We start from the raw sequence: 15,494 nt of genomic DNA, 5'->3' as shown, positions 1-15,494 counted from the left end.
GTTTGTTGCTCAAATTAAATAAATAAGATTATAGTGGTAGCTAGCTTTATTCTTCTAATGAACATGTAATAGTAGCTAAGCTTTTGTCACTGAAAATAGTGCAATTACCAAACATTTAAATAATTGTTAATTGAGATATTGTTTTGCATTACAAACAGTTTATGACTAGTTGTTTCAATATTGAATTTTTTTTCTGGAGAAGATATTGTTCAGTATTTGGTGCGTAAAAATTGAGTTGGGTTGACTTGGCTCCCTACAAGTCATATGTCAGTTTTGTAGATCTATCTTGCAAAATGTTTATTAAAAAATACATATAAATATTATAACAATAATCTTATTTTAATATTTTATATCTTTGTTAAAAAAACTGTATCCATTTTCGTAAAAAAATTAATATCAGAGGAGCCTATCATATGTGTAATACCAAAACCTAGGATGATCATTGTTCCCACATTTTGTAACTGCAATATTTTCAGTGACAGAAAAACTCAGGTACAAGTGTCACTGATGCTACACCTGCAACTAGATGCACCTGAAGTCACTGAGCGCAGACCTTATTTGTTTACTTTGTAATATTAATGAGAATACAGCAATTAAAAGACAAGATATTCCTAAGGTTTCTGTTAGTTAATAATTAAAATTTGTAATTTTAGAAAATTAAAGAACAAAAACTAAAGGATCAAACTGAATACGAAAAGATACATTAAATATCTAGAAAGTAATGTTTGATAATCATATTCAGAGTTCACTTTAATAATATATTTTATTAAATATATTGCATATTGTTAGGATTACTCATGGATTGAGTCAGCTTCACACAAACAAAGATTTTACATGTGAGAGACGTGATCAGTTTAAATTGGGTTGAATTAAACTCCTTATAAAAAATGCAATATAATATATTGATTTTAACACTCTTTAGTATTAAGAGGGTGAAACTTAAAATACTGTGATGCATAATGACTTAAAAGAACGAAAAGAAAAGAGAGAGAAACAAAGAAGGTACCTATGGTTGTCAATCTATATTCTTTTGCGCGACTATATTACTATAACTGGGGTGGTGGCGCAGTTGGCTAGCGCGTAGGTCTCATAGCTTCGAGTTATCCTGAGGTCGAGAGTTCGAGCCTCTCTCACCCCATATTTTTTTTCTATCGTGTTTTATTTATATAAAAGACTTAAATTTTAGGTTTTTAAGCCTAATACTGCAGAAATTACAAAAATTCTAAACTATAGCAACTTAAGAGCTGTGTTCTGACTTTGTTAAATCAACCCTGTCGATGTAATTTTAAAACGTTAATGTATATACAATAAAAAATAGTAATTATAAGTACTTATATTATTATTATTTAGCTTCTTTTTTTTTCAATTTAAGAAACTCTTTTAAGGATGTAAAACCTAATATTTTTAAATAAATAAATTTTCAAAAAAGTTCTGATTTATTTAATAATTAAACCTGACGAAATTTTGATATGAAATGAACCATAGCGTAAACACCACCACTATCTCCACCGTAAACCCATGCATCAACAATATTCTATATCTGTATCAACAATGCTAGTGCTAGAACAGCAACCGACAATAGCATACATTAAGTTAACAATAAGTTTTTTTAGCTTTGTAAACAAATATAAATATAATATGTATTTTCACTTTTGTCTAAAAGCAACATTCATGAAAAATAAAGATGGCATTGCATCTAAGCTATAGTCCTTCACCCCCCTCACCCAGTAAAAGAACAACAAAATTGCAAAAGGCATATAAGTTCCAAAGAAAAAGAAAGATATCTAGTTTCTTCTGCTCTTCATATCTGCCTATATAAATAAAATGACTAGTAACCTATATCTACCACATAAGCTCACCCATACCCAAGTTTTAAATTAATAGCTGCCCTGAGTTGAGTCAAGGTCAAGAATAGGAAATGGACTAGAAATACAAATGGATATAGGCTCCTCAACAAGTTATCTCCTACCACTGGTGGCAGCAGTCTTGCCTTTGCTTAAATCAGCAAGTTCCTCAATAAGTTTTCTCTCATCTTTGCTCAGTTTTTTGGGGATTTCAACTTGCACCCTGACCAATTGATCACCCCTCATATTCTTCTTGTTCAGCAGGGGAACACCTTTCTTACTCATAACAAGTGTTGAGCTTGGTTGAGTCCCAGCTGGGATTTTTAAATCCACCATGCCATCTACAGTAGGAACCTTAACAGTAGTCCCCAAGATTGCATCAATGTAAGATATTTTACAGGTGTATAAAATGTTTGTGTCATCCCGTTTAAGCACCGGATCTGGGATAACTTCAAGAACAACAAAGAGGTCACCAGGAGGACCCCCACGCCTTCCAGCATTACCTTCATTGCGGACCCTTAACCGGCTTCCAGAATCCACACCAGCAGGAACCTTGATACTTATCCGCTTTGTCTTCCTCACCCGTCCTTCCCCAGAACATGTATTGCAAGGTGTTGAAATTTCACCAGCTCCATTGCAAGAAGAGCAAGTCATAGACTGCTGAAAGATGCCTAATGGAGTCCTCGTCGATTGAACAACCCGACCCTGACCACCACAAGTGTTACACTTAGATGATTTGGTCCCTGGTTTAGCTCCCGAACCATTGCAAGTTCCACAGTTCTCTAATCGTCGAATCTCAATCTCCTTTTCCACCCCAAAAACAGCTTCTTTGAAGTTCAAAACAAGACTGTAATACTCGTCTTCACCCTCAACTGCTCCATTCCAAGAACTTCTACTGCCCCCCATGCCACCCATACCCTCAAACAGTGTCTCAAACAGGTCAAAAGGATTGCTGAAATCCTGAAATTGCAAAGATGGCCAGTCAAGAAACAAGAATATATGGTAACAAAGTAAAAGTCTTAATTGTTTTTGGAGACAACTTACCCCCATGCCCATTCCTGAACCTTTAAGACCAGCCTCTCCATATGTATCATATATGGATCTTTTCTCATCATCTGACAAGACCTGCAAAAAAAATTGAATTACATGAGATCAATTATGAGAAGACATGAAAAAGAGTAAGTTGTGTTCAACAAGCTGTAGTTATACCTCGTATGCATTACTAATTTCTTTAAATTTCTTTTCTGCTTCAGGTTCTCTGCGGTAGAAAGCAAACATCCATAACAGTTGAAGAAACATTAACCAAATGATCACGAAGACAACAAGACTATGCAACTAGTAAAATTGACTTGTGATGCGAAGAGGTTCTAGGCAAAAGAAATTATCCAATAAGCAAATCAGGAAATATGCAAAAAAAAAAACATAAACTTTTAAAAGAACAAATCACGGACTTTATATTAAAGACACCCAAACCACTTAGTTCATATCAACAGTGAAATAAAAGCCTTTAAAATTTTAAAAGAAAAAAGAACGAGTGAGGAACAAAGCAAGCACAGGGTATCAGAAAGTCAATGGTGTTCAATATGAAATAAGTAAAAAGAACTCACTTGTTAACATCAGGATGATAACTCCGGGCAAGCTTCCGATAAGCTGAAATGTCCAAAGTATAGAGAAATATGATATTGTTATGTTAAAACAGACAATCAACTCCCAAAAAGCACAATACACAGCCAGCCGCAAAAACATGCGCTCAAGTCCTAGCAACAAGCATAAATTCCTTTTACACAAAACACAAATAAATCCTACAAATTTTAGTAGTGTAATTACTCTAGCTCCCAACCTAAGTATGGCAGATTTCTTTGAGAGTTTTAGTTACCTTTTAGGATGGTTTTCGATTTTAAAATATTTTATCACCAAAACCAGTTTTAGTTGTTTGTAGTTCCCAGTTTTACAAACCATGTTACCGTCTAAAGTCAGTATAAGAAATCATTGTCAGCAGAATGCAGAGGAAGGCATTGAGAATCAGTTAAATCATTGTCCAAGACAACGAAGGAATTATAATAATTGAGAAATATCATTGGGAAGTGACAGGGTATACGACAAAGGCTATATAATTCTGCTCAATGACAAATTAGATGGACGTTGTCATTACAATTCTGATGGAACTAATCCAGATCTCTAACAATTGACAAATTAATAGGCCCTAAAATATTTGTCCATGCTTTATACATGTATGCAGCAGAGAAACTGGGGTTGGTGGTGGAAGCAATGACTCCAAGTGATATGAGAAGCATGTAAGGTGGTAGATATCATCATCGGTAGAAATTAGAAATGGAGTGTCAGGCAATGATAGTTGTGGTGGAGGGTACAAGATTGTTAGGGTACAGTTATATTTCTTGCATTCAAGGCCAAGGCAAGCTCCTTATAGCTAATGCTAATAATAAATGATTGATTCTCCACTGCCTACTTTCATTCATGATGGCAGTATTTAAACTGTTTGCATCATTCAATCCTTGGCTGACTGCATTTGAAGGAACAGAATATCTATAATCTACAAAAGAGCATAAACATGAATAGCAGTTACAACCAAATCTATCAAGGGACAGCTCATACATTCCATTTCAGCTAAATAAAGTCCTTCAAGTGATCAGGTCTCTTAGTAATCCATTTGGGCTTTGTGTTATGGGCTGTATAGTTTATCATGACCACGGTGGCTATCAAAGATGCTTTTTAAAACTAAAATGGAATAAAAAATCGTTTAATGTTTTAAAATTTGATGTAAAAATATTTTGAAAGAGTTATAAACTATTTTACTGCATTTCAGTCAAATATGTTTTGTTTTGAAATTTACATATAAAAATCAACATTCAACCACCACACACGGATCCCTAAGTTTAGATTTCATTTTCAGTACTAAATCCTGTATGCTTCACAAGTATTGTAGGAAAACCATTTTGAGTATGCAGCAACATCTATATGGAAAGAGATAATCATTAATTAGTCAATCTATTGATCCTATCGGGGTATTTGATTTTCCTTTACATTGCTACACTAAATATTCGCCATTCATGAAGTAAAGTAAAACAATATACTTAAACATATCAATTAATGACATTAGAGTTACGTTAATCTAAAAAGGAAAGGACCACAGAAAAAATACCACTCTTAATTTCAGATTTACTAGAATTTTTTGAGACCCCAAGGATAGAATAGTAATCCTGCACATTGGCAAACAATACATAATGAGTCAATATATTGAATGTTCATGAGAGTTCCATAATTTAAGGAGACATGTCTTTAAAAGGTAAAGTTATAGAGAAACTAAAGGAAATCATAGTTGCTTAGAAATGCATGAGTACTTGAAACTTACTGCATCTGCTCTAACTATCAACCTTGATCCCCTGCGACCATGTAATTTCTGCAAAGAAACTTTGTCAAAAAGAGCACGCGAGGAATCTCGAGAACAGAAGCTTGAATTTGGGGCAGCCATGAAGCTTAGCTTGCTTGAAACACTGCAAGAAAAATGACTTAATTTAATTACAATCTCCAACTCAAAACAAAGATGGAAAATATTGTGTGTGTGTGTGTGTACCGATTGGGAAAGCCATTTCCAAAAATTCATTATCTAGTGACGGGTAGAATGGAAAAATAGTGCTCCTTTAGATATGAAATAGATAAAAACTACATTAAAAGTAATTTAACTCCTTTAGATATGCAGGAGTGACAGGCCAACAAGATTAGTAAAAAAATACTAAATAATATGACTAACTTATTCTTGAATGATGCAATCCTCCCCACTGTCGATCCCGCAAAAATCTGAGGACGAATTCCCCATTGAGTAGCTGATGTACTGGCAAAAGTAGAAATGGCCATCTAGTATATTTTCAGCAAAACAATCTGAGAACAAATACAAAATTTCTCGATCAAATTCAGCTAGCAATAAAATAAACAAACAAATAAACAAATAGACAAATAATAAAATGAAGCTGCAAGAAGCAATTAGTTGATACTTAAGTGAACCTGGTAATTAGTAACGAATTACAAGCAAGTCGAATTCAACAATCAATACAGCATACAAGAAAAGAACTAAGAAAAGCCTACACTGTAGACAACACTTGAAATTTCACGCACAGAAACAGATAAGAAGAAATTAGTGGCTTAAAAAACAGGTTGGTTTGTTTTAAGGAATAAAAACAAGAAGCAGAACTGACAATAATACTCAGAAGGGATGAATAAAAACATGTTTATGTCACAATTCTAAGACAAAACAATAATGGAAAAGGAAGAGGAACCTGAGCCGGTTAACCTTAACGGCTGCTGCTATCGTAAGCTGGGGAAGGTTTTAGCGGAGAGAAGAGGATAGTGTGTATGAGAAAGAGTGGGAGGATGTGGATACAGTGTTGGAAATGGAACACTCGTATTTCCTCTGCTTTAGAGGATTACACAAAACCTCCCTCCGTGGTTGAGTTTTCTTTCACCTTTTATTTTGGTTTAGCAACAAGGTGGCCCCTCTTACTCGGCTCCTTCTAGAACCCTAATACCATTATATTGGGTTGGGTTCATTTTTTTAAATGTAAAACTATATTTCTTACACTCAGATTAAATAATTGTCTGCTTACTTTTGTATGGTGAATTTTAATTTTAAAAAATTTTGTTATTTTTTATATGGCTTGGTAATTTAATTTTTTATGATATACCATTTAGTTAAAGAAATGTCCAGGGTTTGTGATTGTTTAATTAATATTGAAGTTTATTTTATAAAATTGCATTTTTTTTTTAAATTAACATGTAATTTTTTATATAGTCATGTTTTTTTCTTATTTTGTAATTCATATAATTATCTGTTAACCAATAATCCGCAGGTAAGGAAATGATTAGTTCAGAATACTCCTTATAGTCGTTAAATATTTGAGATCAAAGTCTTACCGAAATATATATATTTTAAATTGAATATTAAATTTAGACTAATATTTAAATGAATAATAAATTTAGTTAATTTTGAAAGATTTAGTTAAATATTTAGTATTCTAATTTGTTGATTTGATTTATTAGGATCTTTTATTATTGTTTTTGTTGAATTTAGTCTTTTAAAATAAAAAAAAAGTTTAATTTGATATTTTTATTAAGTTGACCCGTATAAAATATTTCAAGTATAAAAAATTAAAGTGAAAAAATATAAAAAATAAAATAATTTAAGATTAAGCTGAAATAATTAAATATATAAATTCAAAAAAATATTTTAATAAGCATATATAAATTTGTAATTAAATTTAATTACAATTTGATTTTGAATCAGAAAAAAAAAAATTAATTATTTTAAAAAAAAAATTAATTAAAATTTTAAATATAAAGACTAAATGAAAAACAATAATTATATATATAACATGATCACTGTCACATCTTATGTGGTGTTAACTTGACATGTTACCGAATTTTATTTTTTTTCAAAATTGTTATATGATACGAACTTAACTTCACATGTTACAGTTTCTTTTTTTCTAAATTTATAAAAATAAAAATTCAACTAATTGACAGATGACATATACATATCAATTCAATGGAAAGAAAAAAAATTGAATCTTTTAAAAAATTAAATTTAATCAAAAACTAATAAAAAAACCAAAATCAACTAAACCAATAAAACTAAATCATTGATTAAACCAAAATGAAATGATTTTAAATTTTCATTAAAATTATTTTATTACATGATTTTAAAGTTTTTAACTAAAAAGTTTCAAACATACAGAATATTAAATTCACAAAAGTAATTATTTCTTTTTTTATGAATCTGTACCATTAATATTTTCTTTAATATGGATTGTGTTGTGGTTAAACTCCTAACTTTTCTTCCATGAATTGGATGAACTTCATTTGTGTAACATCCCAAAATTATAGTAATTACCATAAATCAGAATTAATTACAATTAACAGTGAAGTGAACAGTCTTTATATTCCTAAAAGAAATTTTAAAAGCCGAACGGCTCCAGTACAAAAATAACGAGCGCAACATAGTTACAGGAATTAAATCAGACGAACGGTTTTTACAAAAGAAAAGAAAACCGAACATCCTCATGAGTTACTATTTACAATCTAAACATCTACGAGCGCTCTAGACAAAAATGAAAGACGAACGTCCTACTGCTCCGCTCTCACTTCCACTTCAACTAAGTTTCTTCTCCCTCGATCACGTCCTCTGGAGTGGCTTCTCCTTCTGCTCACATCCACACGGATGATCATTGCAAGACAGGACGAACGTACATAGACGATACGACAACACAAGGAAAACGAAAAGGATAAGCTTATAATATTTAATTCATACATTCAACATATACGTTCAACATTCCAACTCACACATACAACATACAAGTTAACACAATGTAACATAGAAATATATATATATATATATATATATATATATATATATATATATATATATATATATATATATATAAGACCGACCGTCCGGACTGTATGAACTATGTAGCTACAGGCGTCCTTGCACCCGAGTGGTGTAGTAACTGGGATACACCAAACAGCTGCCACTCGAGGTCAGACCGTTCTTACGTCGCCCATGTTAACTTATGGACTAAGGACCTCCTGCCATTCCCACACATGAATTACTCTCCTCTACATGAAGATGAGTATCACGGAATATCAGGATGGACCAAGCCAGCATTAGCATGCCCACAGTCATACTTTACCAATTCAATATTCAACATATATGAGACGTTCCTCCCTGGAACGCTCGTCCAAAATCCAATATCATAATATCACTCCATATAGTGTTCACACCTTAAGTTACCATAATTCATAATCATTTTCATCTTTAGATTTAAGAGCATAAAATGACGAACGTTCAGTCCTCTGGAAGAATTAGGACGAACGTCTAGATGAAGGTACGGAATAATCAGGGAAGTATACAACGAACGTTACTATCGAATTCGACCAGTTAAATGAACTGACTCGTTTGGACGTACCGTGGTACTTGAAGAAAATTTCGTTATGAAGACCTGAGACCAGATCCAATGTAAAAAGAAAAGTCAAGAATATTTAGAATTATCTTTGTAGTAATTCGTATACAGAAGACCGATGCCAATAATTGAACGAACGTGAGAGAAGATGAATATTATAGTCTTTTGAACGAACGCTTATTTGTCAATGTGAGTATCTAATAATACGAACGAGCACCACTTATGACGAACGCTGGGTAGACGACCGAGCATCAATTATGACGAACGCATTGGTATAAGACCGAACGCTATTTAGGACGAACGCTTGGTATAAAACCGAACGCTATTTAGGACGAACGCTTGGTGTAAAACCGAACGCTATTTAGGACGAACGCTTGATATAAGACCGAACGCTATTTAGGACGAACGCTTGGTATAAAACCGAACGCTATTTAGGACGAACGCTTGATATAAAACCGAACGCTATTTAGGACGAACGTTTGGTATAAGACCGAACGTTACGTATTTTAAAGTTAAGTTATTTATATACAGCTGAGCTGAACCGAACGCTCAGACATTTAGAATGGGGACGCTCGTTCTCGAACAGAATTCTTTCCAAATGAAAGAATTTCATTCTAAGTTATTTCCAGGGAAAACCGAACGGTATAAGACCGTACGGTGACGAGCGTAATTTATCACAGGGGATGATTTACGTTTCAGATTTTCCAACCATACAGATTTCCAGATTTCAACATCTCAATTTATACTTTATGATTCATATGATTTTAAATTTATAAACTTCATAACTTCATAACCAATATACCTTTACAGACTTTATAAAATTCATCACATTAACAACTCATACAGTACAAGAAATCACCCATTTTTCATACGTATCAAACCAGCATGCAGTTCAACCAAATCAGAAATCATACACAATATCAGAGATCATTCATAACAGCTCAAACAGCATACTGATCATACATGAAAATCAGATCACACACATGCCAGTATAAATTAAACATATAAGCTTCCCTTACCCGGATCCGTACTGCAACTTCTCCTAATCTTAAGATTTGTGGCTTCGTCCAACTAACGTTTTTCTACCCTCAATGGTTCCTTATCTCTTCCAAATCAAATCAGCTTCAGCTTCTGAAACCGAACGGTTCTTCTTGAAGCCCTTGTCACCAGGAGTCCTTCTATGGTGTCGGAATCGTGATCGGAGGAGATGAGACGGTGGTGATCTTAGAGAGAATGTGGGGAAGTCGTAGAGAGAAAGAGGAGAGAAAGAATTTTCCAGAATTATGAAAGGAGTGTGCGTGTAGAGCGAGAGATGAGTTTTTCTGAGAATGCATGCCTTGTTTCCAGTGCCGAACGAACGTCCGCTCCTCGTCAGCCACGTGCATTCCACTAACGCTTTCCAGACTCCTCTCGCCGTGACACCTGGCGTTCGCTAGTGAACTGTCGCGCTCTCCGAGTGACACGCAAACTGCACTGCGTTTCCCCACTCCAGACTCCATGCAGCGTGACACCTGGCGTCCGCGGTTGGAATGCTCCTTCCTGCTGCTGCCACGTACGCTGTTGAGGTGCCTCGTTCTCCAGCTGCCACGCGTACTCCAACGTACGTTATTTTCCAGGGTCTTACAATTTGCAACAGAAAATATATATTTATGGACTCATTAATGGTGTGAAAGCATCATTGCATTAAATGTTTTTTTTAAATAGTATAAACACAAATAATGTGTAATGATGTACATTGTGTTAATCATAATCACAACATAAAAAATATTATGATATTATAACTAGTGTTAGTAATAATAATGTGCAATGTAATGATTTATTGTAAAATAACATGTTTTAATTACTGTGATAAATATCTTATTTGTAATAAAATATTTATTTATTAATTAAACAGTAGAACTAATTGTAGCAAACAAAGTTAGATTAGATTATGGTATTTGTAGGTATTGTTTTCCAAATGGAAGAAGGAGCTAATTACAAATTCACAATAGTTGGAGAAATGTAGAAGAGAGGATTTATTCAATATTAATTTCCGTTATGAAATTCTTTTGTCATAAACCGACCTTAGCTCAGTTGGTAGAGCGGAGGACTGTAGTGGGTTATTCCAGCTGAAATCCTTAGGTCGCTGGTTCGAATCCGGCAGGTCGGAATTTGTTTTATCAGTTAGTAACTTTTGGGTTTTAAGGAAACGGAAAAGTCTTTGGTTTTGTTTTCTTAATTACAAATTTTAAATAATTAATCATAATAAAAAAATTATTTATGTAATATTACTTATAATATTTTTGTTTCAATATCTAAAATTTATTTTATCTATCGATATATATATATATATATATATATATATATATATAACTATATATATTTTTTTGTTTTTTTAACTTTACCATTTTAATTACTGTTTTTAAAATTTAAATAATTTATAAATATATAAAATATATGTACATACATGTGCGTGCTATAGTTCCTGTGTCATGCTACTTTATTTATTTTTTAAATAAAATTATATTTAAAAATTGACAGTGATTTAAATATAAAAAACTCAATTATTTTAATATTAAAATAATTTAGTATAAATATTTTTTATAAAAAAGATTATTATTTTAAAAAACGTTATATTTTATATATTACTTTTTAAAGTCTTTTAATTTCTATCTAAGATTTTTCTTTCTCATGACTAATTTTGGTAATTAAAAGTAATTAAAGTCAGAACCATTAAAAATCCATAGAAATCCATCTTAGTGGATTACATGTCTCAAGGAAGGAGGGCTGAAAATCAGAAAGTGAAAACAGGTGGTTGAAGGAGAGTGGACGTTCGTTTTTTGTAACGACAGTAGTTAGTGTCAATTTTTCAAATGTTGTGTCACTTCTCTGCATACTTACCTTTTTCTCCAAATCTCTGAAACCATTTTCCCCTCCTTCTCTCTAAGATTTCTTAATCTTCTCTCTACAAAATCTTACTCTTTTCTTCAAACAGACCACACCTGAGCATTCCCGGCGTAGAAGGCGTTCGTTTGAACTTATCAGTTTTCGATTCTGAGCTGTTTCGGAAGTTGTCGAGCGTTAAGGGTATAATGATTTGTAGAGGTGAACCAGTAACCATGTCTGTGAGCGTTCGGTCCGTTAAGAGGTAAGGAAAACTTATATAATTTGATTTAGTTTCTTACTTTGAATGGATGCATGTTCGTTGATTGCTGAATGGATATGAAAAATGTTGTTACTACATTGTTGACTGTATGAGAAACTGGAATGAGATTGTGTTTGATGATTTGGTTGATGATGAAATATGATATGTTGTTTAAAAGTATTGATGATTAATGAAAGACATGAAATGGGTAGGGATGTGATCGAGAGTCAGTATTGACCATTCAATTATACAAGCGTTCGTTCTCAGTAGCGTTCGTTCTTAATAAGTGTTTCGTATTAGACCAGCGCTCGTTCGATATAGTGTTCAGTTTTCTTGTGGACTCGGTTGTAACCGGATTCTTTCATTTGGAGAGAATTCTAGTTGAAGACTAGTGTCTTCATTTCGTTTTGTAATATTTGTACTTAAGCATTCAACCAAGGATATTCGTTCTTTGGTATTTGATTATAAACTTTAGTATACCTATATGTATTTGTATATTTTGTTCGCTCTTGAACATTCGTTAAATGATATCTTATATTTATCAAGCCTTTATCCTATAATTTAAGTAGTGTTCGGTCTTACACCAAGCGCTCGTACTAAGTAGTACTCGGTCTTATACCAAGCGCTCGTACTAAGTAAGTGCTTGGTCTTACACTAGGCGCTAGTTCTCATTTCCGTAATATATCTTTATAATAAGAGCGTTCGTCCAAACTCAATAGCGTTTGCTCTCTACAGTGTCCGGTCTTCGACTGGCATTCGGTTTCCTTGATGTTTAACTCATTAAGAAGCTAAGTATTTATTGGTGTTCGATTCCTTCATATGATTCCGTCAAGTGCTATTATTTGATGTCCTACAGTATCTGTCTTAATTGGTTTCGGCCTAGAGTCTTAGTACTCGGCCTAGGCTTTACGGTGTTTGGTTTGAAATCTCAAGAGTCAGTTCATTAAATTGGCTCACTTGGAAAATAACGTTCGATTCTATTGGTATCTGAGAAGTATTAATGTATTCGGTCTCTTTCACAACAAGTGAGTAACTTTCTCGATTTGATTAGTTTTGAGTTGGAGTCATCTCGGTCTCACTCCAAGTTTTCAGTCTCGTTTTGGGTTAAAAACTAACGTTCGGTATTTGGTATCCTACGGGATCTTTATTCAAATTGGTTAAGTTGAAGTTTTAATGATGAAAGATGATGGAATATGATATGGATGAAATGACTTTGATTATGAAAGAGTATTCCGGGGAGGAATATCTCATGAATGGATATTGGAAATTGGTAAAGTATGAATGTGGATAAAGCTAAGCTGGCGGTTCATCCTGATATTCCGTGATTACTCGTTCTCACGTAGAGAAGGGTAAGTCATGTGTGGGAATGGCAAGAGGTCCTAGTCCTTATAGTTAATTTGGACAAATATGACTAACCTCGGGTGGCAGCTATTGAGGGTATCCCAGTTACTACATCACCCGAGTGCACGAACGTCGTAGCTACACAGAATTCATACAGTCTGGACAGTCAGAGTCTAGTATTAGGCTTTGCATGAAAGAGTTAATGATTTATCTTGTTTAGTTGATTGTGTGAAATATATGCTGATACATGAATTAAATTACATAAGCTTACCCTATTTTCTTGTCTTGTTCGTTTTGTATGTTCGGTTATTGTCTTGTCGCAATGATCATCCGTGTGGATGTGAGCAGAAGGAGAAGAGCTGCTGCAAGAAGCGCTAAAAGAAGAAAGTTTGGTCGAGGTAGAAGTTAAGACCGAACAGTAGAACCGTTCGGTCAATAGTCAGTTTAATTGTATGATGACTGTTCGATCATTTTTTACTTTTTTCTTTTGTATGACCGTTCGGTATAGGCTTTTTGTAAATCGTTCGGTCTAGATTGCTTATTTGTACAGTTTTAACTTTCTCGTTATTCTGTAAGGCCGTTTGGCCATAAGCGTAGGTCCTATCTTTTATAAGACTGATATGTAGTATTATTAACATGTGATTATTCTACTATATAGTTTTATACTGTATTTTTGGGATGTTACAATTAACAATTAATTTAAATAATTTATAATTTAAAAAATTGGTAACTAAATAATTTCAATTATAAATAAAAAGTTATAATAGTTTCTAAATTGGTGAAATAATTTTTATCATAAATTAATATTTGAATTAATCATTAACATTTACTAAGGTTATAGTCATTAGAGAAATTAGATTTTAGTTAAAAATTAATCTTTAAATATATTTTTATCACTAAAATTAATCATTATTTACAAATTTTCTTATAATGTTATTAACCAACAAGTTATTTCTACAATGAGCAAAGGAAGAAAGGACAATGAAACACAACACTTAAAACATCATATCTAAGCTACAACTGGTTCTGAAAGCATGCATCTAAACGTGTCATGAACATTTTAAAATATGTATTAAAGTTGTGAGATAAAGTTGCACAATCCCAAAATAATTATTAAAAGAAAAAACCTTCATAACAAGTATGAGAAACACCATTAAATTAATATATCATGAAGCTAAAAACCAAAAAGATACAGCTTAACAATCACAAATTTGGATAATATCTAATATCATTATTTTTGGAGAATTCTTAGTAACAAAATCTGTTTAACATGTTTATATTCATAGACCTGATAAATCTATACATACATTGAGAAAATTTTCTCTCAATTTCTCTCATTTGCTATTAGATTCACATTTTATGCAAATTCATTAAACTCTTAATATCAGACAATATTCTTAAGAATGAATCTTGCTTTTGTTTATCTTCAAAACTCAACACTTATCATCTCAATATAAACTCGACACTTAAAAAGCCTCATAGTCCACCTCAACACAAATTCGATAAGAGCAGTGTAATGGTTTATTTAAAAATAATATATTTTTATCTCTATGATAATATATATTTCACTTTTTGATAAAAATATTTTATTTTTGTATTCACTTCACAGCCAAAAATAGGTATCAATTAATATATAGATCTAATTAAAGCAAAATATATATATATATTATGTAATATCTAGGTATTGTTTTCAAAAGACAGCAAATTACAATATCGCCTAGTTGCAATAATATAGAATACTGGTATTGTTCGACTATAAACTTTCTTTTCATCAATTTCATTGTTTCAAATATATTGAACATTTATTTTATTGAAGACATTTTATCTATAAACCGACCTTAGCTCAGTTGGTAGAGCGGAGGACTGTAGTGGGCTGTTCCTTGCTGAAATCCTTAGGTCGCTGGTTCGAATCCGGCAGGTCGGATATTATTTTATATTATCATTTAATATTGCTATTCCTAAATAAATTCATCTTTATACTCTTTTTATCTAACAACACCCTTACATGGAAAGATAATCACTTTCATATAAATTCTTTCACATATACCTTAAAATTAAAAATTTAGTTAACTTTCCTTATCCTTAAACATTTGATTTTTCAAAATATCCACATCAAAATGTATTTTTTTATTTTTTTTCAACTCGAAAACCTAATTGAGAATTTTAAAAAGAAATAATTTTAGAGAATTAAAATTTTAGATAAATAAACATCAA

At 32.4% G+C, this 15,494-nt stretch overlaps 1 protein-coding gene and 3 non-coding genes across 5 annotated transcripts; 3 read left to right on the top strand and 1 right to left on the bottom strand.

Moving 5' to 3' along the window:
- Positions 1-1,054: 1,054 nt before the first annotated feature.
- On the top strand, positions 1,055-1,138 carry TRNAM-CAU (transfer RNA methionine (anticodon CAU)). Its single transcript is given in 2 exon segments — positions 1,055-1,092; positions 1,103-1,138. It is a non-coding gene; the product is annotated as a tRNA-Met (tRNA).
- A 530-nt stretch (positions 1,139-1,668) lies between these two features.
- On the bottom strand, positions 1,669-6,353 carry LOC108329446 (chaperone protein dnaJ A6, chloroplastic). 2 transcript variants are annotated; one of them, XM_017563646.2, is made up of 8 exons: positions 6,137-6,353; positions 5,614-5,741; positions 5,215-5,356; positions 5,005-5,062; positions 3,452-3,494; positions 3,054-3,102; positions 2,889-2,969; positions 1,669-2,804 (listed from the first exon to the last, which is right to left on the bottom strand). In XM_017563646.2, exons 2-8 carry the CDS (start codon positions 5,715-5,717, stop codon positions 1,959-1,961), a joined length of 1,323 nt encoding a protein of 440 aa, XP_017419135.1. In that variant the 5' UTR covers positions 5,718-5,741; positions 6,137-6,353; the 3' UTR covers positions 1,669-1,958. The 2 variants fall into 2 exon arrangements, with proteins under 2 accessions (XP_017419135.1, XP_017419136.1); XM_017563647.2 differs by having other exon boundaries at positions 6,151-6,353.
- Positions 6,354-10,873: 4,520 nt separating this feature from the next.
- Positions 10,874-10,964, top strand: TRNAY-GUA (transfer RNA tyrosine (anticodon GUA)). Its single transcript is given in 2 exon segments — positions 10,874-10,910; positions 10,929-10,964. It is a non-coding gene; the product is annotated as a tRNA-Tyr (tRNA).
- A 4,148-nt stretch (positions 10,965-15,112) lies between these two features.
- Positions 15,113-15,204, top strand: TRNAY-GUA (transfer RNA tyrosine (anticodon GUA)). Its single transcript is given in 2 exon segments — positions 15,113-15,149; positions 15,169-15,204. It is a non-coding gene; the product is annotated as a tRNA-Tyr (tRNA).
- Positions 15,205-15,494: the final 290 nt, after the last annotated feature.

This window comes from Vigna angularis, chromosome 2, assembly GCF_016808095.1.
Source record: "Vigna angularis cultivar LongXiaoDou No.4 chromosome 2, ASM1680809v1, whole genome shotgun sequence".
NCBI classification, from domain to species: Eukaryota; Viridiplantae; Streptophyta; class Magnoliopsida; order Fabales; family Fabaceae; genus Vigna; species Vigna angularis.
This window is presented reverse-complemented; position numbering and strand designations above follow the sequence as displayed.

Bases quoted from the DNA above. Each gene is read 5' to 3' on its own strand.
- LOC108329446 (XM_017563646.2), bottom strand. From the start codon at position 5,717: ATGGCCATTTCTACTTTTGCCAGTACATCAGCTACTCAATGGGGAATT. The intron at 5,357-5,613 runs GTTAGTCATATT...TTTTTCTTGCAG, and splicing joins ATTGCATCATTCAAGAATAA to TGTTTCAAGCAAGCTAAGCT. The intron at 3,103-3,451 runs GTGAGTTCTTTT...TTTCTACCGCAG, and splicing joins TATCATCCTGATGTTAACAA to AGAACCTGAAGCAGAAAAGA.